Source organism: Candoia aspera, chromosome 9, assembly GCF_035149785.1.
Source record: "Candoia aspera isolate rCanAsp1 chromosome 9, rCanAsp1.hap2, whole genome shotgun sequence".
Classification (NCBI taxonomy): Eukaryota; Metazoa; Chordata; class Lepidosauria; order Squamata; family Boidae; genus Candoia; species Candoia aspera.
Window position 1 is genome coordinate 10,011,510 of NC_086161.1, and position 26,201 is coordinate 10,037,710.

Sequence of the window (26,201 nt, forward strand, 5' to 3'; positions counted from 1 at the left end):
GCACGTTTTCAAACTGCTAGGTTGGCAGGAGCTGGGACTAGCAACAGGAGCTCGCCCTGTCACGCGGATTCGAACCACCGACCTTCCGATCAGCCAGCTCAGCAGCTCAGTGGTTTAACCCGCAGTGCCACTGCGTCCCTATAGAAGACTTACTCCACATTAAAGTACACAGTACCCAGCTAGTTGAGTTAATGATCTTTGTGAATTGTGTAAGACAATATTTTTTTTTTGCAACATGTTTAGAAGGATTATTGTTGTGTGGGTCTAAGAGTATTCCTTCTTTTTTTCTGCAGAAAGGCAGTTTCCTATTTTATTTCTTCTGGTTAAGTGTAAGTCAGTTTCTCAAATGCTGTTTCCCCATGGGTGTCATTAAATGTCAATATGCAGCACAACTGGTCTCACAGAACCCAACAAATATCAAACGCAGGCATTCTTCCTAGAGTCAGAAAGAGTAGGAAAAATATTATAATAAGGAAAAAAAAACTTATTCTCCTCCCCAAAGATGTTTGCATGCATACCAAGCAGCACTAAACACTTCAGGTTTAGTTCTTTCTTTCTTTCTGTAGCTTTTCTGTCTGCATTGGCTCATCTGGGGATCAAGCCAGAATTAGATTTGCTATAGCAGCTGGCAATTTTATTTTATAGCATTCACTTTTTTTGCTGTTGTAACCATTTTCATCCATAGTATCTGGAAACTCTTTAAAAAAACAAAACTCTCTTGGCCAAGGAGACTTGCTCCCTTTACAGAGAGAAACACATGACTTTGCCCATGAACTTTAAGAGCTACCTTGAAGTGGAATACAGTATGTTTCAGGATAATAGTATGCAACTGATATGCATCTGGACATAACAGTATCATGAATGGAAGCCATCTAAAATGAAATAATGGGGAACAATGCCTCTCCTTCTTCCTTGTGCTTTCTACTAACCAAGGCAAATATAAAGTCCTCTTCACTACTTCCTCATTCCCCCCTTCTCCTAAATCAATTCTGAGCAAAGGAATCTCATCCTTTCCCATCTCATGCTATCTTGCTTTTTCCCATCTTTCCCTATTTTCATGTTCATATTATGGACCTCTCTTTGGAGTTAGATACACCATCCCTGCTCATTTATTCATAGGCATTGGTTGAATCTTCATGACCTCTTGCGGCCTGTTTTTTCTGAAGCTACTTGAAGGCTAATAAGGATTTGAATAACTATGGAAGAAAAATAGGAGTACTGTAGAAAAATCCATACAGAGGAAACCCTTTCTTTCCTCTGCTCTTCAGAAGACCTCTTTAGCTAAAGAATTAATCTCAAAAGACTTGGAGATGGCTGTATGTACTTCTTTCCCCATTTGGCTGCTGTACATTGAAATATTAATCAAGGGAAGATTTGTAGGAGTTGGTGGCAGCCTGTCCTTCCTAGGATTGGTGCATGTAGCAAAGAGGCCTGCAACAGGACTAAAATCATACAACTTTGCATCAGGAATTAACATCTACCACTGGCAAACTGTGGACATTGTAGGAGGAGAGCCATGTCAGTCTATGGTAGCAAAAACTGAGAGGGAGTTCAGATAAGCTTACAAAAGCATATGCCTTTTAATAAAATTTGTTAGTCAGAAAAGATGCTTTCAGCCTCCTTCAAATAAATTGCAGTAGTATAGCAAATGTTTATGACTTCCAATGATGTAAAAGATTCAATTGACAGCTGCAGTTCTGCTCCTGGAAAACACATTTATGGTAAATAGAGTCACACAGAGTCACCTTGAGAGCTTTACTAATTTTTATCTGGTTGCAGGCTTTGGATCTTTGGATTCTAGCAAAAAAGGAAACAGACCTCATAGGCCTGGAAACTGTCCACTTCTGCTTTAGATCATAGTTCCAAAAAAGACCTCTGAACTTGTTCTTTCAGTACAGTATCAACAATAACAACACTAACATAGAAACTACTGGATGTTTTATCCTTCCTTCCAATGAAAAACTATACAAGCACAAACAGATTTAGAAGAACACATGAGAGCTTTTTTTTTTTTTTTCACATCCGTGAGGTCCAGCATAAAAGGCAGCTGAGTCCACACAAGGAATGTGGGTGTCTTAGAAGGGACCCTCCCTACTTCCTTGGAATGTAAAGGTGAGGAAGAAGCAATGTACAGTACCTTCAGACTTGCAAGATTGATGTCAGCCTTGTGAAGCAGTCCAGACAAGAAGCACACCCAGAAGTGCTAGCTCTAACTTTATTGTAAGGTTACATTAACAGAATCTTGCAAGTACATCTCTCCCCTGTCACCTTTACAGCCCAAGAAACTAGGAAGGGTCCCTTCAACATTCCTTCTGTGGACTCAGCTGCCTCTTATCTGACAGTTGTCTAGTCTGCTGCTCTTCATCCTGCCTCCCAAGGTCATTCCCACATACCATTACAAGACGGTAACATCATACAGATCTATCCCATAAGAAAATACTCTTCCCCCCCTTCCTTTATTGTTATCTCCTTGTTTTCCCTGGCTGTCAAGAAAAAGAAAACTGCATCAGGCCTCCTCTGTCTTATTGATTATAAATAGGTTCCATTCAGCTAAAGGCCACAATGATTTTGTTCTAAATCCATTATGCAACTGGTCAATGTGGATATACTAAAAATGATGGTTCTGGTGTAATTCTTTGAGGCATTCTCTCTCCTTCCCTCCCCTCCTTTAACAATATTCTAGTTCCCTTTTCTGTTATAAAGTTCCCGCAGGTAGGAAAAATTGCTAATAAGAACTTCAAGTGCCTCGGTTGCCCTTTGGGTACTAAGAAAACCTGCCTTGCGTTTTAAAATGTCAGTTAAAATGAGATTTATGTTGTCTTTCCTTGGCATCTATGCCTCTTTTATTTCATTTGGTTCCCCACAATTTTGGGGGGTGGGGGGTAACCTCCTCCTCCTCCTCCTCCTTTTGGCCTGAATCTCTGGGTGTTTTTAACAACAAGACATCAGCTTCTCCATTCCTCAGAAATATTAAGGTTCTTTGCAGCAAGCATGCAAATTGGCAAGATGTGATGCCTTTGAGCTGGGACAGCCTCAATATGTGGACTGTGATACAGCTTATGAGGACTGCTTACAAAACAGCAACTCCTCTGCAGCTGAATCACATTCAGCATGTCACCTGTTCTCACCCACAAGAAAATAAGTGCAATGTCAGGCAATATAGAAAGCCGCTTCCTTCTGAACCAGGCCATTTATTCCATCAAGCTTAATATTGCCACAGCGACTGGCGGTCATTCTTCAGGGTTTCAAGCAAGAGTCCTTCCAGCCTCCCTAGAGATGCCAGGGATTTGAACTGGGGAAGTTCTGGATGCTTGATGACTGAATTGTGGATGATTTCCCTGTAGTGCTCTTGCCTTACAGCTCCCACACACCATGGATGGGCTATAGTTGAATATTAGAGCACATCATTTTCATGCTCAGGGTCTTCCACTCAATACCACACATGAGAGTTTGTGAAAATTACTATTGGACAGTTCAGTGATGACCACCAACTTAAGTTCTGCTTGAACTTTATGCTTGAACAGGACACAGTATGTATATGGGTTGTATACTGCATATAGGGTCTTATGCCCCTGCTCATCCTTTCAGCATTCAATTCAAGTAGACACCATTGCCAGGATCCCTGGATCACCATTGGGCAGTGAATGTCAGTCTCTTGACTTTTACATCTTAACTAGGCTACTAGACTCAAGATCAGATGCAAGCACCCCAGGCACTTAACACATTGTGGCTAAATAAGAATCTTTATTGCAAACCAGACTGAAGCCACATTAAACAGTGGATTACTCTCTATCAACATGAGGGTGCAGTTCCCTCTTACACCCCAGGCTGCTTCTTCCAACACTCCCCATATTTTAACAAACACTCCACTGCCTCGAAGGTGAGCACTTGGTTGTTGACGTAACTGACATCCCTGCCCTGTAAACTGCTCGTTCTCAGCTTATCTCTCGCAACCATTATATTTGCTTATTATTTGGGTGAATGCCTGAATAGAACTTCAGAAGGCTTTGAAGGGGGAGCTTCACACAATTATGCAGGATAGGTTTATCAGTAACGACTGTTCATGATGGCCATATAGTGCATTCAGGATCAAAAGAAATGTGCCTCTTAATGCCTATGGAAAGAAACCATTTCATCTCTTCTTTGGGGTTTTCTGTAAGCATTTGATGAAACACTGTAGAATGGAAAACAGGATGGTGAATACGACAGACCATAAAGCTTTTTCTCATGTTCCTGCACTAAGTTCTGAAGAAAGAGCACTGAAAAAGATGCTTGTGGAAACTAGGACTATGCAAATCCTTCAAAAGAGGTGTTTCACAATGTAGAAGAGCTCATAAGAAACACCTGTCTTTAAACTGGTAAAGCCTCTGTATCTTTTTCAAGGTTCACGCAACCGGCCAGTAAATCTTGCCCTGGTTGGTATGACTACAGATTATTCTGACATACTTGTTTTCTCGATGCTGAGAAGTTCCATTTTTCCTCCACACAGGGGCACATTCAAGCATGTAGTGGGCCCACCCACAGCCAGGAGTGGTACTGTCTAGAAACAGCTTCACTGCATGTTGTTGCCTGCTATGCAGATTGTCGCTGACACTTGCCTATTCAGCCGTACTTGCCTCCGTATGCGCTGGGGGAGTTCTTTTTTCTGCTTGAGTGGCTGAGGAGGTAATATTCCCCAGGCATCAGCTTCTAACCTCCCTCTAGGTACACCTGTTAACTGGCTGCATAGTTGAGAGCACTGCTGTTCGTTGCAGTATCATAGACACATAAGCATTCTGGGAAACCATTGTTTATAGAGCAGAAACGAACAGGGGATGTGATCTGAATGTCCACCGGCATCCTCTTGTGCTTCCATTTGTGAACTTGGAAATGGGTTTTATAGAGGAAAGTCTCTGATTGCTCTGGGTTATGAAAAGGGAAAGTAACACGGCAGAGAATCCTTCCCTTCAGCTGGCCAGTTGGAAGAACATGATTTTCATTGCCTGGAGAAGGTTATACAGAATGAGGACAGAAGCCTTACAAAGGTGCTTCATATACATTGGAAACAGCTACATGAAAGCACCCATGTGCTTTTTTTTAATCGCATGGCATAGGAGTTTGGTGTTCATGCTTCTTTTTCTTGCTGGGAAATCCTTGTGAGGTCCGGCAGCCAGATGTGTAGACTATTTAGCCATGACAAGTCATGTTGCCCTGGGTGCACCATGAGGAGGCTAGTCTACATTGCACCGAGTTGGGCTGAGAGAGTGGGACTGGCCCACGGTCACCCAGCCAGCTTTCATGCCCAAGGCAGGACTAGAACTCTCCTACTATGCCTGATTGGCTCTTGGGCTGAGAGAGAAGAACTGGCCCAAGGCCACCCAGCCGGCTTCCATTCCTAAGGCAGGACTAGAACGCACAGACTCCTGGTCTCTAGCCCAGCACCTTAACCACTAGACCAAACTGGCTCTCACCCATGTGCTGTTTAGGTATGAAGGTATGGATACAAACCCAAAGGCTGTACTATGCAGACAAGCCCCCATTTCCTCTCTTCACTTTGTGTGGCTGTGAAGAGAAGACTGCAAGCATTTACTTCCATTTTCAACTAACCAGAAGTAGGAGTGTTGTTGTTCTTTGTCTGAACCAGATTATCACTTTACCTTCTGAACAAAGAACAGTTCTATCCTGATGAACACATGCAGAGAGCTGTGGTTTATCTTAAGTGGGTTCTGAAACTACCCTGGATATTTACCCTTTAAGTTCAAACAAATCAGAATTTTAGATCTCAGTTTGATTCCTCAGCTGGGTGAGATCAAACCATAGCTCCTTGAGTCCATAGGTAAGAGCTGTTTTCTGAAAGTACAAGTAACAGTTTTTAATTTTCTTCCAATATGTGAATCGAAAAGAATGAAAAGAAAATGCAGCTGTGAGGTTTCCTATGGTTCATTTTTGATTGTCTAAACCAGTGTTTCCCAACCTTGGCAGCCTTAAGATGTGTGGACATAACTCCCAGAATCCCCCAGCCAGCCTTGCTGGCTGAGGAATTCTTGGAGCTGAAGTCCACACATCTTAAAGTTGCCAAGGTTGAGAAACAATGGTCTAAATTGTAGTTTATATTAATGACTGAACCAGGTTGTTGGATGCCTTAGTTTCGTATATGTGACAATATAGCTGTGAACTGTATCTCAGGAATACTGCAAAGGCAATCAGGGTAAAAGTTTATATTTTTTAAAATTAATTTTTATTAAAGAATTTTTTGCAAAGTAAGAACAATACAAAATTAAAGAAAAAAGAAAGAAAAGTAAAAGAAAAGATAACTAAATAAGAAATGAAGAAAAGAAAAGAAAAGAAAGGAGTGGATTCTCATCTTCCTTACAGCAAGCATAGTAAACGTTTAGAAGAACAATACTGCAAATAATAATTTTTATCTCTTTCATCATCTGAAAAAGTAGGGAATAGGTTGAAACTGCACAGAGTATTTTGTGTGGTTTACTTTATGTTGTTGTTTATTCGTTTAGTCACTTCCGACTCTTTGTGACTTCATGGACCAGCCCACGCCAGAGCTTCCTGTCGGTCGTCAACACCCCCAGCTCCCCCAGGGACGAGTCCGTCACCTCTAGAATATCATCCATCCACCTTGCCCTTGGTCGACCCCTCTTCCTTTTGCCTTCCACTTTCCCCAGCATCAGCATCTTCTCCAGGGTGTCCTGTCTTCTCATTATGTGGCCAAAGTATTTCAGTTTGGCCTTTAATATCATTCCCTCAAGTGAGCAGTCTGGCTTTATTTCCTGGAGGATGGACTGGTTTGATCTTCTTGCAGTCCAAGGCACTCTCAGAATTTTCCTCCAACACCACAGTTCCAAAGCATCGATCTTCCTTCTCTCAGCCTTCCTTATGGTCCAGCTCTCGCAGCCATATGTTACTACGGGGAACACCATTGCTTTAACGATGCGGACCTTTGTTGTCAGTGTGATGTCTCTGCTCTTAACTATTTTATCAGGATTTGCCATTGCTCTTCTCCCAAGGATTAAGCATCTTCTGATTTCCTGACTGCAGTCAGCATCTGCAGTAATCTTCGCACCTAGAAATACAAAGTCTTCCACTGCCTCTACATTTTCTCCCTCTATTTGCCAGTTATCAATCAAGCTGGTTGCCATAATCTTGGTTTTTTTGAGGTTTAGCTGCAAGCCAGCTTTTGCACTTTCTTCTTTCACCTTCATCATAAGGCTCCTCAGTTCCTCTTTGCTTTCAGCCATCAAAGTGGTATCATCTGCATATCTGAGATTGTTAATGTTTCTTCCAGCAATTTTAACTCCAGCCTTGGATTCCTCAAGCCCAGCATGTCACATGATGTTTTCTGCATACAAGTTGAATAGGTGGGGTGAGAGTATACAACCCTGCCGTTCTCCTTTCCCAATCTTAAACCAGTCCATTGTTCCGTGGCCTGTTCTTACTGTTGCTACTTGGTCGTTATACAGATTTCTCAGGAGGCATACAAGATGACTTGGTATCCCCATACCACTAAGAATCTGCCACAATTTGTTATGGTCCACACAGTCAAAGGCTTTAGAATAGTCAGTAAAACAGAAATAGATGTTTTTCTGAAACTCCCTGGCTTTTTCCATTATCCAGTGGATATTGGCAATTTGGTCCCTAGTTCCTCTGCCTTTTCTAAACCCAGCTTGCACATCTGGCAATTCTTGCTCCATGAATTGCTGAAGTCTACCTTGCAGGATCTTGAGCATTACCTTACTGGCATGTGAAATGAGTGCCACTGTTCGATAGACTGAACATTCTTTAGTGTTCCCCTTTTTTGGTATGGGGATATAAGTTGATTTTTTCCAATCTGATGGCCATTCTTGTGTTTTCCAAATTTGCTGGCATATAGCATGCATTACCTTGACAGCATCATCTTGCAAGATTTTGAACAGTTCAGCTGGGATGCCGTCGTCTCCTGCTGCCTTGTTATTAGCAATGCTTCTTAAGGCCCATTCAACCTCACTCTTCAGGATGTGTGGCTCTAGCTCACTGACCACACCATCAAAGCTACCCCCGATATTGTTATCCTTCCTATACAGGTCTTCTGTATATTCTTGCCACCTTTTCTTGATTTCTTCTTCTTCTGTTAGGTCCTTGCCATCTTTGTTTTTGATCATACCCATTTTGGCCTGGAATTTACCTCCGATGTTTCTAATTTTCTGGAAGAGGTCTCTTGTCCTTCCTATTCTATTGTCTTCTTCCACTTCCACGCATTGCTTGTTTAAAAATAATCCCTTATCTCTTCTGGCTAACCTCTGGAATTTTGCATTTAATTGGGCATATCTCCCCCTATCACTGTTGCCTTTTGCTTTCCTTCTTTCTTGGGCTACTTCTAGTGTCTCAGCAGACAGCCATATTGCCTTCTTGGTTTTCTCTTTCTTTGGGATGTATGTTGTTGCCACCTCCTGAACAATGTTGCAAACTTCTGTCCAGAGTTCTTCCGGGGCCCTACCTACTAAGTCCAGTCCCTTAAATCTATTCGTCACCTCCACTGCATATTCCTTAGGAATATTAGTGAGCTCATATCTAGCTGATCTGTGGGTCTTCCCTAATCTCTTTAGTCTGATCCTAAATTGTGCAAGAAGAAGTTTGTGATCGGAACTACAGTCAGCTCCAGGTCTTGTTTTTACCGACTGCATAGATGTCCGCCACCTTTGGCTGCAAAGGATGTAGTCAATCTGATTTCGGTGTTGTCCATCTGGTGAAGTCCATGTATAAAGCCGTCTCGTAGGCTGTTGGAAGAGAGTGTTCGTTATGCAGAGTGAGTTGTCTTGGCAAAATTCTATCAGCCTATGTCCTGCTTCGTTTTGTTCTCCCAGGCCATGCTTACCTGTAATTCCAGGTGTCATTTGACTGCCCACCTTAGCATTCCAGTCTCCCGTGATGAAAATAACATCTCTTTTAGGCGTGTTGTCCAGAAGGTGCTGCAGATCCTCATAGAACTGCTCTACTTCAGCTTCTTCAGCTTCTGTGGTTGGGGCGTACATTTGGATCACTGTGATGTTAGGTGGCTTGCCCTGAATTCGAATTGAGATCATTCTGTCGTTTTTTGGATTGTATCCAAGCACTGCTTTAGCCACTTTACTATTAATTATGAAGGCTACTCCATTTCTTCTGTGGTCCTCTTGTCTACAGTAGTAGATCTGGTGGTCATTTGATGTGAAGTGGCCCATTCCAGTCCATTTCAGTTCACTGATGCCCAAAATGTCTATCTTTAATCTTGACATCTCACCAATAACCACATCCAATTTGCCCTGGCTCATAGATCTTACAATCCAGGCTCCAATGGTGTGTTGATCCTTAGAACATCGGATTCGCCGTTCACCACCAGCACTGTCGGCCGCTAGCCGTCCTTTCGGCTTTGAGCTAGCTGCATCATGTCTGGGGCTAGTTGAACGCATCCTCTGTTCCTCCCCAGTAGCATTTTGACTATCTTCCAACCTGGGGGTCTCCTCTTCCGATGGTATACTGACATATCTCTGGTTGTACTGATCCATTTAGTTTTCACAGCAAGAATACTGGGGTGGGTTGCCATTACCTTCCCCAGGGATCGCATTTAGTCTGACCTCTCTGTCATGACCTTCCCGTCTTGGGTGGCCCTTCATGGTTTAGCTCATGGCATCACTGAGGTGCTCAAGCTCCAGCACCACAACAAGGTAACGATGTTTGCTGAAGGTTTTACTTTATAGCTTAACATATATTGGCATAAAACAATACCTTGTGACTACAGACATCTTCCTTTAATATTCATGTTGAATAAATTCTTCTATATTTCTGAAAAGCAACAACAAAACCAAATTGCAATTTAAAAAGATGTAGATTAAGAAAAATTGCAGAGAAAAACACTTATCTTAGAGGTATACACAAAACAATTGTATATTGGTGAAAATAACATAAAAATATGTAATATTGAGGAAAATTGCAAGGATACACATAGAAGGGAAGCATGTATAGAAATGCATATAACTGGTACAAACATTTAAAAAACATATCCATGACTTTTTTAAAGATAGAAACTAAAGTAGATGGAGTGGAACAATTGAAGGTTGCAAAAATGTGGATCTTCAATAACTTGCTTATTCCAGTAAGTGGCAGCACTTGGCTGACTGCCTGGGTTTAAAAGCTAAGCAGGATCAGGCTTGGTTAGTACTTGGATGAGAAATCTTCACAGAATACCAGAGCTGTAGGCTAGACTAGGCAGCTGAAAGAAAGAAGGAAGCAGTGGTAATTCATGTCCATACTCCTGCCAAAAAAAATTTGCATGGACTCCATGTAGTCATTAGGAGTCAAGCCTATTTTAAAGGAGGTTTTGCCTTGTCACTAACTGTAATAAAAGAATGGAAATAGAACTGAAGGCCATGCCATAAATTAAATAGAGTGATTTCAGGTGTGCCACTGAGCTAGTTAATTCCAGCTGTCATTTCTGTGACATGTTTTCAATCCTTCTAGTTACATTTAATATATACCCTTACATTATCTTAAGGAATCAGCTCAAATGCATTTCAGTTTCCCTTCCCTTCTATTTCTTCTGCAAGACATCATTACTACTTTGGAAAGACAACATAATCTTACCTTGAAATTTCTGTACAAATCAGAAACAATTAAAATTACCATATAAGGGAGTATCTATCTGAGGTATACAGAGCCAGTTTGGCCTAGGGGTGAAGGCACCAGGCTAGAAACTGGGAGACCGTGAGTTCTAGTGCCAACACTGCTAGTGTAGGTACAAACATTTGATACAGGGAACCCAGTTTAGGAACATAAAGAAAGGCTTTACACCAAGTCAGATTATCAGATGTCTATTTTTTATCTAGAGCCAGTTTGCTGTAGTGGTGAAGGCACCAGGCTAGAAACCTGGAGACCAAGAGTTCTAGTCCTGCCTTAGGCACAAAGCCAACTGGGTGACCTTGGGCCAGTCACTTTCTCTCAGCCCTAGGAAGGAGGCAATGGCAAACCACTTCTAAAAAACCTTACCAAGAAAACTGCAGGGACTAGTCCAGGCAGTCTCTGAGAATCAGACACGATTGAATGGATTAAAAAAAAAATTCAGGTATAGAGTATTTGTATATCCTGGTGCAATTAACAAATTACAAAACAGCTTGTTCTCATGGCAATAATGATAGTATTTTTAAAACCATGGACTGCAAACGACTTGCAAGGAATGCAAAGGGGAAGGCATGGAGGATGGAGAAAACTACCACTCTTGCTACCAAGAGAGGTATGGGAGCTTTTGATAGTTTGGTTGAATCAAAGCCATCAGAAGTAACAGGGTGAACAATTTCAGTCCATTACTTTTAACCGGAGTGTGCATGCATGCATCTGCATGTATATTCGTGAGATCAACACAATGTCATCAAGAGAGGCCAGGGAGCTATTTCCATGTATTGCTCACATAATGGCTCACACAGGGAAATGGGATCTTGGCAATGGTAAGCAAATTGCCCTCTATAAGTGATATGGCTTGGCAGTGAAACAACCAAAGTTACGGAGCATAGCAGCAACGGATCTATGCTATGGATTAACTGAGGAAATGAACACGATGGAGCAAGGGAGGGCAATTATTTTAAAAGGCCACTGAAGAACACTGCTGAACCACAGGATTATTAGCTGCATGACTCCGGAATAAGGTAGACCTTCCTATGGTCCCTCCATGGTCCCTCCATCACAATATAAAGCTGTCTCATTTATCCAAACAACCTGAAGGATTTCTCAACAAGCCAAGCAAACAGGATGATGTGCTGCCTAAGGTTGGGTTGAAGTCAGGGAAACTTGGGTTCAATCCCATATTCAGCACTGGAAGTTCTCTCAGAGATAGCAGGATCACTAAAATTTCTATTCTCAAGATATCTGACAGGTTTTTTATTGGGGAGATAAAACCAGTGAAGGGATAACTCTGTGCAATACAGATGGAAAGGCAAAGTACAAATATATCAGATCCATAAATAGTCAAATAATCAGAAGTTGGCAAAATTGTGAAATATAGTTATGCACCAGTCTAGTGTTGCCATCTTTCTGAAGGTTTTTTCACCTTGTACCAGATGGAGTGGCTTTCCAAATGCAGCCTGCTCATCTCACCATCACAATTTGTCAGCTGTCTCTGCCAAGCAGGTGGGCAGAACCAGGATTATAGAAAAGCCATGATCTGTTCATCCCTCTTCTCTTTTTCTCCCGCTTCCTGAAAGTTGGTATGAATTGGCTGCAGAAGAAAAGAATGAGCAAATGGCCAGTAGCAGAGTAGGAAAGAGGAAGTTATTGGATCTTGGCCTGTCATGCCACCCCTGAAATTCAGTGAAGTCAAGACAACCTTAAGAGGCACCAGATGGGAAGAGGATCAGGGAAGAGAAAGCCTCTGAGGAAGCAAACAAGAGTTTTTGTTGGTTGATTCGTTTGTATGTTATGCAATAAAGGTGCATTGAAACTTTTTTTTTTCTGATCCAGAAGGAAACAACATTATTTTTCTGTCCCAGATTTAGTCTAAAAGAAAATGGCCCCAGGAAACATTTATTATACAGTCGCTTGGTGAGATGGGCGGTGAAGAAATGTGAGAAATAAATAAATAAACATTTGACTCTGAAACCTGTCAAGCATATTTTATTCCGTACATTTTTTAAATTTTAAAAAAAGGGGGTGGGGGGAGAGGCTTTGTCTGTCCTGCTCTTCTCCACAAAATATGGAGCCAGTTGTGTCTCTCTGTCATGGTTGCTGCTGCCTCATTTTGCTTTTTTAGTTTCTGAGAACAGCTGTAATCTATATTCTGTTCATAGCTATTTCGAGTTCCTCTGTTTTAATCACTGGGAGGAGAAAATGAAGAGATGGTGAGAGAGAAGAACATTTCTTCCATTTTATGTAGCAGAGCCAAGCTTCTTTCTTTCTGGTACACTAACGACATAGGGGTGGGGTGGGGGGCAAAGAGTTTTGTGAAATTGCCTATTCTTTCTTTCTATATTTATTTGAGGTGGGGGCGAGAAGTCTTAGGGCAAAAATGATGGAATCTGAAGATTTAAAAAAGAATCTACAAAGCCCTTAGATGAGTAAAAATTGTTAGCATGCTGTGAGGTAACTGGCAAATACAATTTAATTATAAGATACAGAATGGTAATGGTGCTTGCAAGGTTGGAACATGATTTCTTGGTAATAGAAGGTCTGTGGGGTTCCCCGCCTCAGAAAATACCATCTCTTCTTTAAATGATGGAGCAAAATGCATGTGAATGTTGAGCAGGGACAGTTTTAGCTCAAAGATCTACAAGAGGGATAAGAAGAATGCAGGGGGTTACCTTAAGCTCTGGAAATCAGGGTTTCCTAATTCCTGTACCTCTGTCTCTCTCTTGCTCTCCCACAAGTTAGAATGTATTAATACAGCTGGAGTGAAGTTTCTCAGAAAACTCCTTTTCCCTCTTGAGGAAATGCTAATCCCCCCCCCCTTAAAACAAGAATGACAACTCCAACCTTTTTTGTTGCGGTAGCTGATATTTATCTTCCATTTTCTCCACACAATTCCTCAGAATGTCACTCATGTCAACCTTGTGGGAAATGCAAAATGGTGTCCAGGTTCCAACAGAGTTGCCATTCTGAACATTGGAAGGGGAAGGGGAAAGGAAAGGAGCTCTGCCATAGCAGCAGTTGATAATAAGCTGAAGGAAGACATTGAAGGGTCCCCCTCTCCACACCAAAAACATGGCTGAAATGGTCCCCTAATTCTCATTACTTGTAAACAGCACAGGTAAAGCCTCTTTCAAGTTGATCTTCAAGGAGTGGCTTGCCATTGCCAACTTCCAGGGTATTTTTCAATGTCTCAGTCTAGCTGATATTCTTGATATTTTCTAGTAGACTTCCATCCAAGTACTGATCAGGTATGACCTTATTTAGGTTCTGGGCCCAGACAGGGACATGCCATTTGCTATAAATTCCAAAAGAAGGCAATGCCACCACTTCCATGCTATTGTCAAGAAAATTCCATGGATGTGTCCATGAAGTCACCAGAAGTTAAGCTTGACTTGAAGGAGACTTCACATTAAAGAAGAAATAGAATTCTAAGGGGCCATTTGCTCTAACCAGTACTCTGATTCTCTTTCATCTTGGGGCACAAGCAGTTGTATAGTTTTTCTGCCTCTTTGAATTCAAGAGATGGACAATAAATCCCCCTGGTCTGTCCTCATAGGGACCCAGACATAAGCCATGTAAACCTCATTTAATGGATGTTTGCAAAAACATTTAGAAACTCATTGTTGTAGGGATACTAATGGTGAGCTTCTTTCTGTCCTAGAGACTATTTGAGGATGCTAGCAAAGGTTTCATATGCTTGGAGCCTTTCATGACCCAGCTCTTCCAATCCCAATCCTTCACAAAGCACTTTGAAGCCAAGCTGCAATCATCTTCACTTTGGCTGACCTTGAAATGCTGAGAACATCTGTAAATCATTCACTGTCCCTCCAGCTAACAGAGAACAAAGAACAGTGTTAAAACAGTGTCCTGCCCTTCAGCCACCACAGGGCCTGGAGTAGCAAACATCCCCTTATCGCCATTCTTTGCAAAAGAAGAAAAAAGGAATTAACAGCTAGTGTCTCCTCTATCTATCATGCACTTTTTGAGAAAAGGAAACATCCAACTGACTTGTCATGATTCCATTCCCGCATTTAAAACCTCAAAAATGAAAAGGGAGCATATTCAGTGAAGGAGAAGGTCATGGAGCCATGAGTCGTGGTTACACAGATCTGGAGTAGGATCCACTGGGATGCAATTCAGGGAGAGGTGCCCATGGTTTCAGGTGTATAAGTGTTTGTGAGGTTTTTTGTCTGTGAGACAGCATTTTTCCTGTAGAATGGCCACATTTTTCTCTTCCAAATATGTGGCCATTTCTAAGCACCTACTCATTAGGAAGTCTGGGATGCTCCTTACCAAATATTGGGAAGAGGCATCTGCTAGGGAAACCTCCAGCAGCTTTTTCGGGTTTCTCCCCAAGCAACTCAAGATCAGCTGCCAGGGAGACTAAGAGGAAAACCTGATATCTGAAAGGCACTAGAGATTCTGGACATACAAAACAGGAAATGGCAAGGAAGGAGGGAGAAGAGAGGGAAGAGAACTGTAGCAGATGGACCAGGCCAGAAGCTAGCAGATATCCTGTCTTCTGAGGCTCCTCTGCCTTGGTAGAGCTGAAAAGGTTTCCAGAGTACACACAGTCCATATCAGCTGGCAGAGCAATGCTACTGGAGGGTGAATAAGGCAGATGTAACTGTCTCTAGCAGAGCAGAGGAAGGAGGCCTCTGATTATCTTGTCCCCCTCTGTTGAGAGAAACTAAAATAACAGGAACATCTTCTTACAGTAATAGCAAACTTGATGACTTGGGACAAATGATGCCCATCAAGAGGACTTTTCAGTCTTTGTGGCTGTTACCATCTGGAGAGATGGTTTTCATGCACTAAGACATGGTTGGCTGCGAATGTGCACACTCAGTTTCCTGGCTACCCAGTATTCCTTCTAATATCAACCAGAAGTGCCATGTGGCAGCAAAACTAGAATCAAAGAAGGGAGGGAGGGAGGGAGGGAAGGAAGGAAGGAAGGAAGGAAGGAAGGAAGGAAGGAAGGAAGGAAGGAAGGAAGGAAGGAAGGAAGGAAGGAAGGAAGGATCAGTATACTTAGGATAAGTAGCATTTATATGATGTTCTAAACTGTGGAAATGCCTAGCTGGTCTCTCTAAATTAGTGTTTCTCAATCTCAGAGCCTTTAAGATCTGTGGACTTCAACTCTCAGAATTCCCCAGCCAGCCATGCTCTAAATGAAAACTGAAACACATTGCGAATTCTTTAGGATGACTCTTCAGCATCACATTTGTGGGGAGATTTCCTCTCATGGTGAGATATCCCCAACGCTATGTTTTACAAATTGCCCCCTTTCTACAACTATCCTGTGCAATTTTAAACCTTTGCGCATATGGCCCGATGGAAGCAGAGAAAACCCTTGCTCCTTATATTTTAGGATATGGAGCAAGATGTGCTGGCAACTATTCCTGTTCCATCTGTTTATCCCCAGTGATGGATCCTTTAAAGTCCAACTGTGGTCCCAGAGAGACACACTCAACTAATCCCCTGCTTTTAAGATTTTATTTGTGTAATAAACAGATGACATGGTTTGCTAGTACATAGCAAAATGAATAGGCTTATAAATGCACCCTTTCAGCAGTATGCTACTGAGTAAAATGTAGCACAGTTGAAGTGTTCAAAACCCCTTTCCTCCTCGTTTCTATTTCAGGCAGTAATATGCTAATTTGCCTATCAGGCAGGTCTCCTCCCCACCACCACCACGCACATACTTTTATTAAATAAGCCATATTTTATAAATTAACCTAGCACAGATTCTAATAATAATAAGTCACGTTTATATGACACATTTTTATCTCAAAGGACCTCAAACAGCTTAGCAAAGTAATACACAAAGCGAACATAGGAGACAGATCAGACTCACCCAAGGTAGAAAGGAACAGGGGGCTGTTTAACAGCCATTCAATAGCAGGAGTGAAAGTGAGGAAGCCCACAGACAGGGGGGTGGAAAGGGACTATATATTCAAAATGGGGGTCTCTGTGCATCATAGGTCAGAATCAGTAGATTCTAGAATGAATGAAACTCAGATTTTCCACCTCAGGTTTCAGGACTACATGAGGCCTCTTAGCCTCTGGGCTGTGGCTTGGGCATTCCACACTTGGAGTTTGGCTCAAGCACGTCCAGATGGGGCCGTCAATTTGAAGAAAATTTGTGCACCCCCTGCCTTAGGTGGCTAACTTGTATGGCTTGACTGACCCCAAAACGAGGTAAGCCAGCTTTGAAGGGCTGGGGGACGGCTGTTGTTTGATCTGCTGAGTGGGGTCCTAGACTTCTGCCCCAAAGCCCTACCCTAATTGTCAGCTTTTTAAACAAATTGCCCCAAGTCCAACTTTGACCTTTTCTTCAATTTTTTGAATAGTTTATGTGATGGAAATGATTGGCATAGCAGTAAATTATCAAAATAAATTCATTTTTTCACACTGTGGGTACTATCCTTATAGAGAAGTTCATAGCCAGAACTGTGGGGATATCTGCTAGCTTAGGCAGAGTCATCATCATCATCATCATCATCATCATCATCATCAATGAATTCATCACCTTTCAGTATGCTATTAGCTATGATCACTTCACGCAAGAATGTGTCCAGCTCAGAAGGGCCTTGATGATATAATCATATGTCACTAGCCTCCTCTACCCCCTGCCCGGCTTACCTAATGATCCAAGTAGCCATTATAATCCCCCACAGTGCTCCTCAATTTATTTATATATTTATATTTGATGATGATGATGATGATGATGATGATGAGCCATCAAGTCATTCTCGACTCTTACAGGCCACATAGATAGAGTTTCTCCATGTCCCTAACCTGGTCCTTCAGGTCTTCCAACTGTGCTTTCTTTGCTACTGTAACTTTATTTATTTTTCTATTTATTATTCCAATTTATGTAGCTGCCCATCTCAAATACATGACTCTGGGCAGTTCACCAACAATTTAATAATGCTGTAGGTCATTGCAGGAAATTTAAGGGCTTTCTTAGAAGCCCGAGAAAGCATCTACATTTAGGCCCTCCTGAGTCCAGGTTGCCAGGTGCTGGTGATGAACTGAAAGCAATGAAATTAGGTTTCCTCTATTGTAAACTTATGCAGGCAGCAATACACAGAAGGATTTCCAGAGTTTGGGGACATGGAATTCAGCTTTCACCTTCCCAAGGCAACTGACATCAGCCAACAAAGAAGTGTTCAGTCTTTATTTTTGCATACAGTGGTGACTGTGCAAATGTACATTATTACCCCTGGTTTAGAACAAGGGTCATTGCTGAAAAAAACCTATGGGGTAATGTAAAAGTGTGATTTATTTCAATATTAAGAGTTTTTTTTCCCTTAAAAAATGAATCTTGTTTTTAGGTTTCCTTAAAATAGGAATATAATAGCATAGTTAATTAAAACAAATCAATAGTATAAAAATAACTAATTGATACTTAATATGTATGGGAAAGAACATTTAGGTGCAATATAATTAACTCAATATTAAGTAGGTGTTGGAATTGCAATTAAGTCTTTACAACAATTATAAAGTTTATTTTTTTAATAAATTAAGTAGGAAGGAACACTCAAAATTATTAAACAGGTATTATTGGGCTGTTAAACATTTATCATCATTCCTGATGGGATACAGCCGCACAACAGTAGAAATTATGATGATGTTAATAAACCTTTACTACCCCCTTCGCTGTAGCATTTTTACTGCTTGTTCATCCAGACCTTGAGCCCTCTATGACTCTTGTAGAACCTAATTGGCTGCACGATGAGTAGGAAAGAAAGAAAGAAAGAAAGAAAGAAAGAAAGAAAGAAAGAAAGAAAGAAAGAAAGAAAGAAAGAAAGAAAGAAAGAAAGAAAATCATTTCCAGCATTGTCATTCTTTGTACTGTAGCCCAATGGTACAATATTTACTTAGCAAGCAGGAGATGCCAGTTCCTTCTTTTTTAAAAGAAGAATAAAAATAAATAAACTTATGAAAACATTTAGTAAAACAGAATAAATAGCTACACAAAAAAGAAAATAGAAAGACGCATAGTGCATAAAGAATAAAATATCAGTGAATGAAGTGTTTACAATGATACAATTTGAAATTAATTAAATGTGTACAACTAAGTTCAATAAGAAATGACTAGAAATCTCTATAAAGCATGATTTTAGTATTGATATCACCACTGTATTCATGTAATCAAGGGAAAAGAAAAAGAGGGAAGAAAGAAAAAAATGGAAAAAGAAGAAAAAAAAATCAGTAAAAACTTATTGGGAAACTACATAATTTTAAATTCCCGCACATTGTACCTAACTGATGATTGCATCAACATATTTATAATATTGAAACTGTTTTTAATTACTAAGTAAAGGTAAAGGTTTCCCTTGACGTAAAGTCCAGTCGAATCCGACTCTAGGGGGCGGTGCTCATCTCCGTTTCTAAGCCTTGGAGCCGGCGTTGTCATAGACACTTCCGGGTCATGTGGCCAGCATGACGACTCGGAACGCCGTTACCTTCCCGCCGAAGCGGTACCTATTGATCTACTCACATTGGCATGTTTTCGAACTGCTAGGTGAGCAGGAGCTGGGACGAGCAACGGGAGCTCACCCCGCCGCGCAGTTTCGAACCGCCGACCTTCCGATCGACAGCTCAGCGGTTTAACCCGCAGCGCCATAATTTCCCCCTTGAAAAGCATATGGTAAATGTTGGGATTTTCCTTGTTGTGTGACAGGTGATATATATAAAGGAGATTTTCTTGCTCAAATTTAGTCAAACTTCTTTTCTGAATATATACTGTTAATTTTGCCTTTCCTGCATATTCTCCAAATTTGTTTTCTCAGTCTGACATCGTTGGCAAAGTGTCTCTTTTCTAATGTTTTATCCTCATGGCCATTAGTATATATCTTAATAATTGTGATTTTTTGTTTTTACTTATTTGTTCTGGAAGAATTCCTAGTAGAAAAGAGATGCTAATTCCTAACCCTACCATCCTCAGTTCCAAAGAAGAGTTTATGAGAGGGTCCATATCATGGCCAGATGAAGGCCAACTGATGTCCTAAGCACAACAATGGTTCCTCTTGGCCTTTCCATTTCTTAACTGACAAGACATTAAGACTCAGTAAGTGCTGAAAACTAAAGTTGAGTGTGAAAGAGTTCAGGGTCTTATAGTTAGGGGGGAAAGATTTTCCAGGGAATCTTCTTCATTGATCCTGATTAATGTGAGCAACCTGGCATATATAAGGCCAACTGCTCTCCTGCGTTTCTAGGTTGAGGATTCTCAACTATTCATGAATTTTGCAAATTTCCACCAACCCATTGGTTTCAGCCTGGAGTTGATACAGACCAAGCATTTTATTTTGTGTATATCTTTTTGAACCACATACTGGGACTTTTTCCTGGATATAGATCTTTTTGTAATGTATTCATTACCAGCATAGTCAGCAGCAGTAAGCAGGACTGTGCAAAACAAGGTGGCAATAATTGTGCAATTACATTTTGCAATCAAAGTAAAGTGAAAGGGGGCTGGTTTGTTTATTTCCAAAGTCATTATTTAGTGTGGTTGATCAGGTTAGGCTAATTTAGTATTTTTAAATAATGTTTTGATACCTTGGTAGTTTATTAAATGCTTAGTAAGGATCATTGATATCTTTGCTTTCATATGAACAAATGTGTAAACAGCGGCCTGTTTACCTCTACCGTTTTACAATGATGCCAGTTAAATGCCTAGCAGCAAGAGTGCCCTTTTTTTAAAACTGAGACTTTTTAATTTATTCTTCAAAAAAAAAACATGTTAAAAATTCATTGCTTACCTACTAATGTGAGAACGCTAAAATGGATTGGATTAATACTGATCCACACTGATCAATGGAAATTAAAAATTAATTTTTCATGTCCCTCTATTGACTGTTTCCTGCTCATCACAGATGAGTGACAGAGAGGTTGGTATTGGCTAAGAAGTTGGTTTAAGGGAGTTGCAGAGACCCAGTAGCTTTCTCTTTGCAAATGAAGCTTTAAGTTTAAAAGGTTCCCAAGCAAAATAAACATACTTCAAAGAAATTTTGATCAGTGGGGCTACATTAAATGAATAAACTCTGACCCTATTAATCTGGGCAACAAGCAGGCAGCAGGCAGAGACACAGTGCCTTCCTTTTTTTCCATCTTAGGCTAAGAAGATTTCACTGAAGACTTTCCATGGTGATTTTCCACACTACAAGATAAAAAGATATATATACCTCACATAGTTTTGGAGGTAGGACATACACAAACCCGCACACCCCCCCAAGTACATATGCTCCCTCCTTTAGAAAACCTATGCTTGAATCCATTTCCCTGCTTGTTTACTGATAGCCAAACAGCTACTGTAAGAAAGCGAGAGATCAAAGGCATGGACTTCATTGGGCCTTGACGTTCAGCTACTTTACGGGCCAGCTATTTTGCTTTGAAAAAGCACAGAGCCTGGAGACAGATTTATATTTCCATCCAGGTTCCGTGTTCTATTTTATCACACAGTCTGCTAAGTGAAAGGGATTATACAGCTCTCATTACTTGTATGTGTTGAAGGGCAGAGATTTACTGAACATCCCTTTGATGTAAACATGGCATCCAAAGCAAACTTTGGAGGGGGGGAGGACTTTCCCTTGGGGAATGTGAGTTGGTTATGTACTGATAAAACCTGGACTTTTTAAAGTAATCTGTGCACATTTCAGATGGAAGAGGTGGGAGAGTTTGTGGGTGAAATAATACAGCCACACAATTCCTTATACTTCAGGATTCTTTCCCAACCAGCTACCTGCTTAAAGACATAATGGCTGAGGATTTAGCAGCATGATAGGCTTAGCAAAATAATATAAAAATGAAAACATACCCGATTTCCAGTAATTTGTTGTTTATTCATTTAGTCGCTTCCGACTCTTCGTGACTTCATGGACCAGCCCACGCCAGAGCTTCCTGTCGGTCGTCAACACCCCCAGCTCCCCCAGGGATGAGTCCGTCACCTCTAGAATATCATCCATCCATCTTGCCCTTGGTCGGCCCCTCTTCCTTTTGCCTTCCACTCTCCCTAGCATCAGCATCTTCTCCAGGGTGTCCTGTCTTCTCATTATGTGGCCAAAGTATTTCAGTTTGGCCTTTAATATCATTCCCTCAAGTGAGCAGTCTGGCTTTATTTCCTGGAGGATGGACTGGTTTGACCTTCTTGCAGTCCAAGGCACTCTCAGAATTCTCCAACACCACAGTTCCAAAGCATCGATCTTCCTTCTCTCAGTCTTCCTTATGGTCCAGCTCTCGCAGCCATATGTTACTACGGGGAACACCATTGCTTTAACAATGCGGACCTTTGTTGTCAGTGTGATGTCTCTGCTCTTAACTATTTTATCAAGATTTGTCATTCCTCTTCTCCCAAGGATTAAGTGTCTTCTGATTTCCTGACTGCAGTCAGCATCTGCAGTAATCTTCGCACCTAGAAATACAAAGTCTTTCACTGCTTCTACGTTTTCTCCCTCTATTTGCCAGTTATCAATCAAGCTGGTTGCCATAATCTTGGGGTTTTTTTGAGGTTTAGCTGCAAGCCAGCTTTTGCACTTTCTTCTTTCACCTTCATCATAAGGCTCCTCAGTTCCTCTTTGCTTTCAGCCATCGGAGTGGTATCATCTGCATATATGAGACTGTCAATGTTTCTTCCAGCAATTTTAACTCCAGCCTTGGATTCCTCAAGCCCAGCATGTCACATGATGTTTTCTGCATACAAGTTGAATAGGTGGGGTGAGAGTATACAACCCTGCCATTCTCCTTTCCCAATCCTAAACCAGTCCGTTGTTCCGTGGCCTGTTCTTACTGTTGCTACTTGGTCGTTATACAGATTTCTCAGGAGGCATACAAGATGACTTGGTATCCCCATACCACGAAGAACTTGCCACAATTTGTTATGGTCCACACAGTCAAAGGCTTTAGAATAGTTAGTAAAACAGAAATAGATGTTTTTCTGAAACTCCCTGGCTTTTTCCATTATCCAGTGGATATTGGCAATTTGGTCCCTAGTTCCTCTGCCTTTTCTAAACCCAGCTTGCACATCTGGCAATTCTTGCTCCATGAATTGCTGAAGTCTACCTTGCAGGATCTTGAGCATTACCTTACTGGCATGTGAAATGAGTACCACTGTTCGATAGACTGAACATTCTTTAGTGTTCCCCTTTTTTGGTATGGGGATATAAGTTGATTTTTTCCAATCTGATGGCCATTCCTGTGTTTTCCAAATTTGCTGGCATATAGCATGCATTACCTTGACAGCATCATCTTGCAAGATTTTGAACAGTTCAGCTGAGATGCTGTCGTCTCCTGCTGCCTTGTTATTAGCAATGCTTCTTAAGGCCCATTCAACCTCACTCTTTAGGATGTCTGGCTCTAGCTCACTGACCACACCGTCAAAGCTATCCCTGATATTGTTATCCTTCCTATACAGGTCTTCCGTATATACTTGCCACCTTTTCTTGATCTCTTCTTCTTCTGTTAGGTCCTTGCCATCTTTGTTTTTGATCATACCCATTTTGGCCTGGAATTTACCTCCGATGGTTCTAATTTTCTGGAAGAAGTCTCTTGTTCTTCCTATTCTATTGTCTTCTTCCACTTCCACGCATTGCTTGTTTAAAAATAATTCCTTATCTCTTCTGGCTAACCTCTGGAATTTTGCATTTAATTGGGCATATCTCCCCCTATCACTGTTGCCTTTTGCTTTCCTTCTTTCTTGGGCTACTTCTAGTGTCTCAGCAGACAGCCATTTTGCCTTCTTGGTTTTCTCTTTCTTTGGGATGTATGTTGTTGCCACCTCCTGAACAATGCTGCGAACTTCTGTCCATAGTTCTTCCGGGACCCTATCTACTAAGTCCAGACCCTTAAATCTATTCTTCACCTCTACTGCATATTCCTTAGGGATATTAGTGAGCTCATATCTAGCTGATCTGTGGGTCTTCCCTAATCTCTTTAGTCTGATCCTAAATTGTGCAAGAAGAAGTTCGTGATCGGAACTACAGTCAGCTCCAGGTCTTGTTTTTACCGACTGTATAGATGTCCGCCACCTTTGGCTGCAAAGGATGTAGTCAATCTGATTTCGGTGTTGTCCATCTGGTGAAGTCCATGTATAAAGCCGTCTCTTAGGTTGTTGGAAGAGAGTGTTTGTTATGCAGAGTGAGTTGTCTTGGCAAAATTCTATCAGCCTATGTCCTGCTTCGTTTTGTTCTCCCAGGCCATGCTTACCTGTAATTCCAGGTGTCATTTGACTGCCCACCTTAGCATTCCAGTCTCCCGTGATGAAAATAACATCTCTTTTAGGCGTGTTGTCCAGAAGGTGCTGCAGATCCTCATAGAACTGCTCTACTTCAGCTTCTTCAGCTTCTGTGGTTGGGGTGTACATTTGGATCACTGTGATGTTAGGTGGCTTGCCCTGAATTCGAATTGAGATCATTCTGTCATTTTTTGGATTGTATCCAAGCACTGCTTTAACCACTTTACTATTAATTATGAAGGCTACTCCATTTCTTCTGTGGTTCTCTTGTCCACAGTAGTAGATCTGGTGGTCATTTGATGTGAAGTGGCCCATTCCAGTCCATTTCAGTCCACTGACGCCCAAAATGTCTATCTTTAATCTTGACATCTCACCAATAACCACATCCAATTTGCCCTAGCTCATAGATTTTACATTCCAGGTTTCAATGGTGTGTTGATCCTTAGAACATCGGATTCGCCGTTCACCACCAGCACCGTCGGCCGCTAGCTGTCCTTTCGGCTTTGAGCTAGCTGCATCATCACGTCTGGGGCTAGTTGAACTCATCCTCTGTTCCTCCCCAGTAGCATTTTGACCATCTTCCGACCTGGGGGTCTCATCTTCCGATGGCATACCGACATATCTCTGGTTGTACTGATCCATTTAGTTTTCATGGCAAGAATACTGGGGTGGGTTGCCATTACCTTCCCCAGGGATCGCATTTAGTCTGACCTCTCTGTCATGACCTTCCCATCCTGGGTGGCCCTTCACGGTTTAGCTCATGGCATCGTTGAGGTGCTCAAGCTCCAGCACCACAACAAGGTAATGATCTTTTGCTGAAGTTCCAGTAATTACTACTCTTGAAAAGCGCAAACAAGGCTCTTGAAAAAGCAAACAAACCTAGTTTATAACCCAGAATGTTGGATTCCCCAATTTTCAATCCAGAAGGCTAACTTAGTCATTCACATTTTGAGTCACAGTCTCCAATTCATAAATATTTCTAGCTCAAGATGTAGTGACAGGTAACCACTTCAAATTGATGATATAAATTAATTTCCACTTTAGATATCACATTCAATATTAAAAACTGGGGATACCACGGGGATTGTCCAAACCCTTTGGTAAACTAAATAAATGAATCATTTTGAAGTCAGAATTACAAGACACAGTCACTGACTAACTGGGGACAGAAATGCATTGCAGTGATACCAAACATAAATGTGATTGTTTTGATGTGTGAAGTAACTCTGTATGCATGCAGAGGGTCTTCAAAAACAAAATATGTGTAGAATTGGAGCAATGCCTGTTATTCTGTGTTTGCCCTCCCTGATTGGTTCATCTATCAGCGAAAATAGTTCTAAATACCCCCATGCCCCCCAAAACCTGACTTTTAGAATCTTTCTACATTCTGAAAACAAGGGACATTGGAATCTATTTGCTTTTATTGAATAGAATCACCATGTATTTAAAAACAGACATGATTTGTAATTGACAATTTTGCCAACTGATACATACTTTGCTCTGTCTTTTGTAGAACTTGGTCTCCCAAGAAGAGGATGTTATTTGGTCTTTGGATTTATGTACAAGGAGAAGTATCGGCGAATGACTGAAGGTAATGTAACATCTTCCTCTCCAAGTATTTTCCACCTTTCTATATTGCCATGGTTTTACTTTTCTCCCCAGTTGTTTAACAAAGAGAAGACTGGAATGTTTTTACTTCCAAGCATCTGAGAGATTATTTTTACATCTCCAAGCTGTTTGGGGCAGTCCCAGATCTCTTGTTGCAATGCGTACAGAGAAACCTTCCATATTAATAGGGAAGTTTCCTCTCTAAAGATCTACTCTTCATCTCCTGCATTTACAATCTGGCATCAGACATCTTCATGACTTGGTATCTGCCCAGATCCATATCCAAGGAGCAAATCAGTGACAGAATCTAATGACCTGGTACTGCTTGCTTGCTTCCTTGCTTGCTCGCCAGAGGCAATGAACATGCAGATGGCAGTGATGGTAAGAGGAGAAGTAGCTTTCATGGTCTACTTGCTCACTGTCTGAAAATAAGCAACTGGTCCCCATGAAACCAAACTATAGTGACAAAATGAAGATAGACCCACTGATGGAGAGGAGACGATTGAAGACAACCTGAAGCTGGCACTAGGCATGGTTCCTATTGCATATATTCTAAATTATACATTTGGAGTATAGCTTCTGGCTCAAACTTTGTTTCTGGAGGTTCATAAACTTCACTACACGAAGTATTTTATTTATTTTTCTTCAACTATAACCTGCCTTTCCACACATAAAAAAATCATTCTACAACCAATGCCAAACACAATCCTATGGGAAGAGTGTTCTACAAATGGGGTTC

General features: G+C 41.3%; 1 protein-coding gene across 1 annotated transcript in view; it reads left to right on the plus strand.

Moving 5' to 3' along the window:
- KIRREL3 (kirre like nephrin family adhesion molecule 3) overlaps positions 1-26,201 on the plus strand; it is a 672,744-nt gene that overhangs the window by 361,063 nt on the left and 285,480 nt on the right. Inside the window, exon 2 of the mRNA XM_063310966.1 lies at positions 25,368-25,445. Coding sequence (XP_063167036.1) covers positions 25,368-25,445 — 78 coding nt within the window. The remainder of the gene's footprint in view (positions 1-25,367; positions 25,446-26,201) is intronic.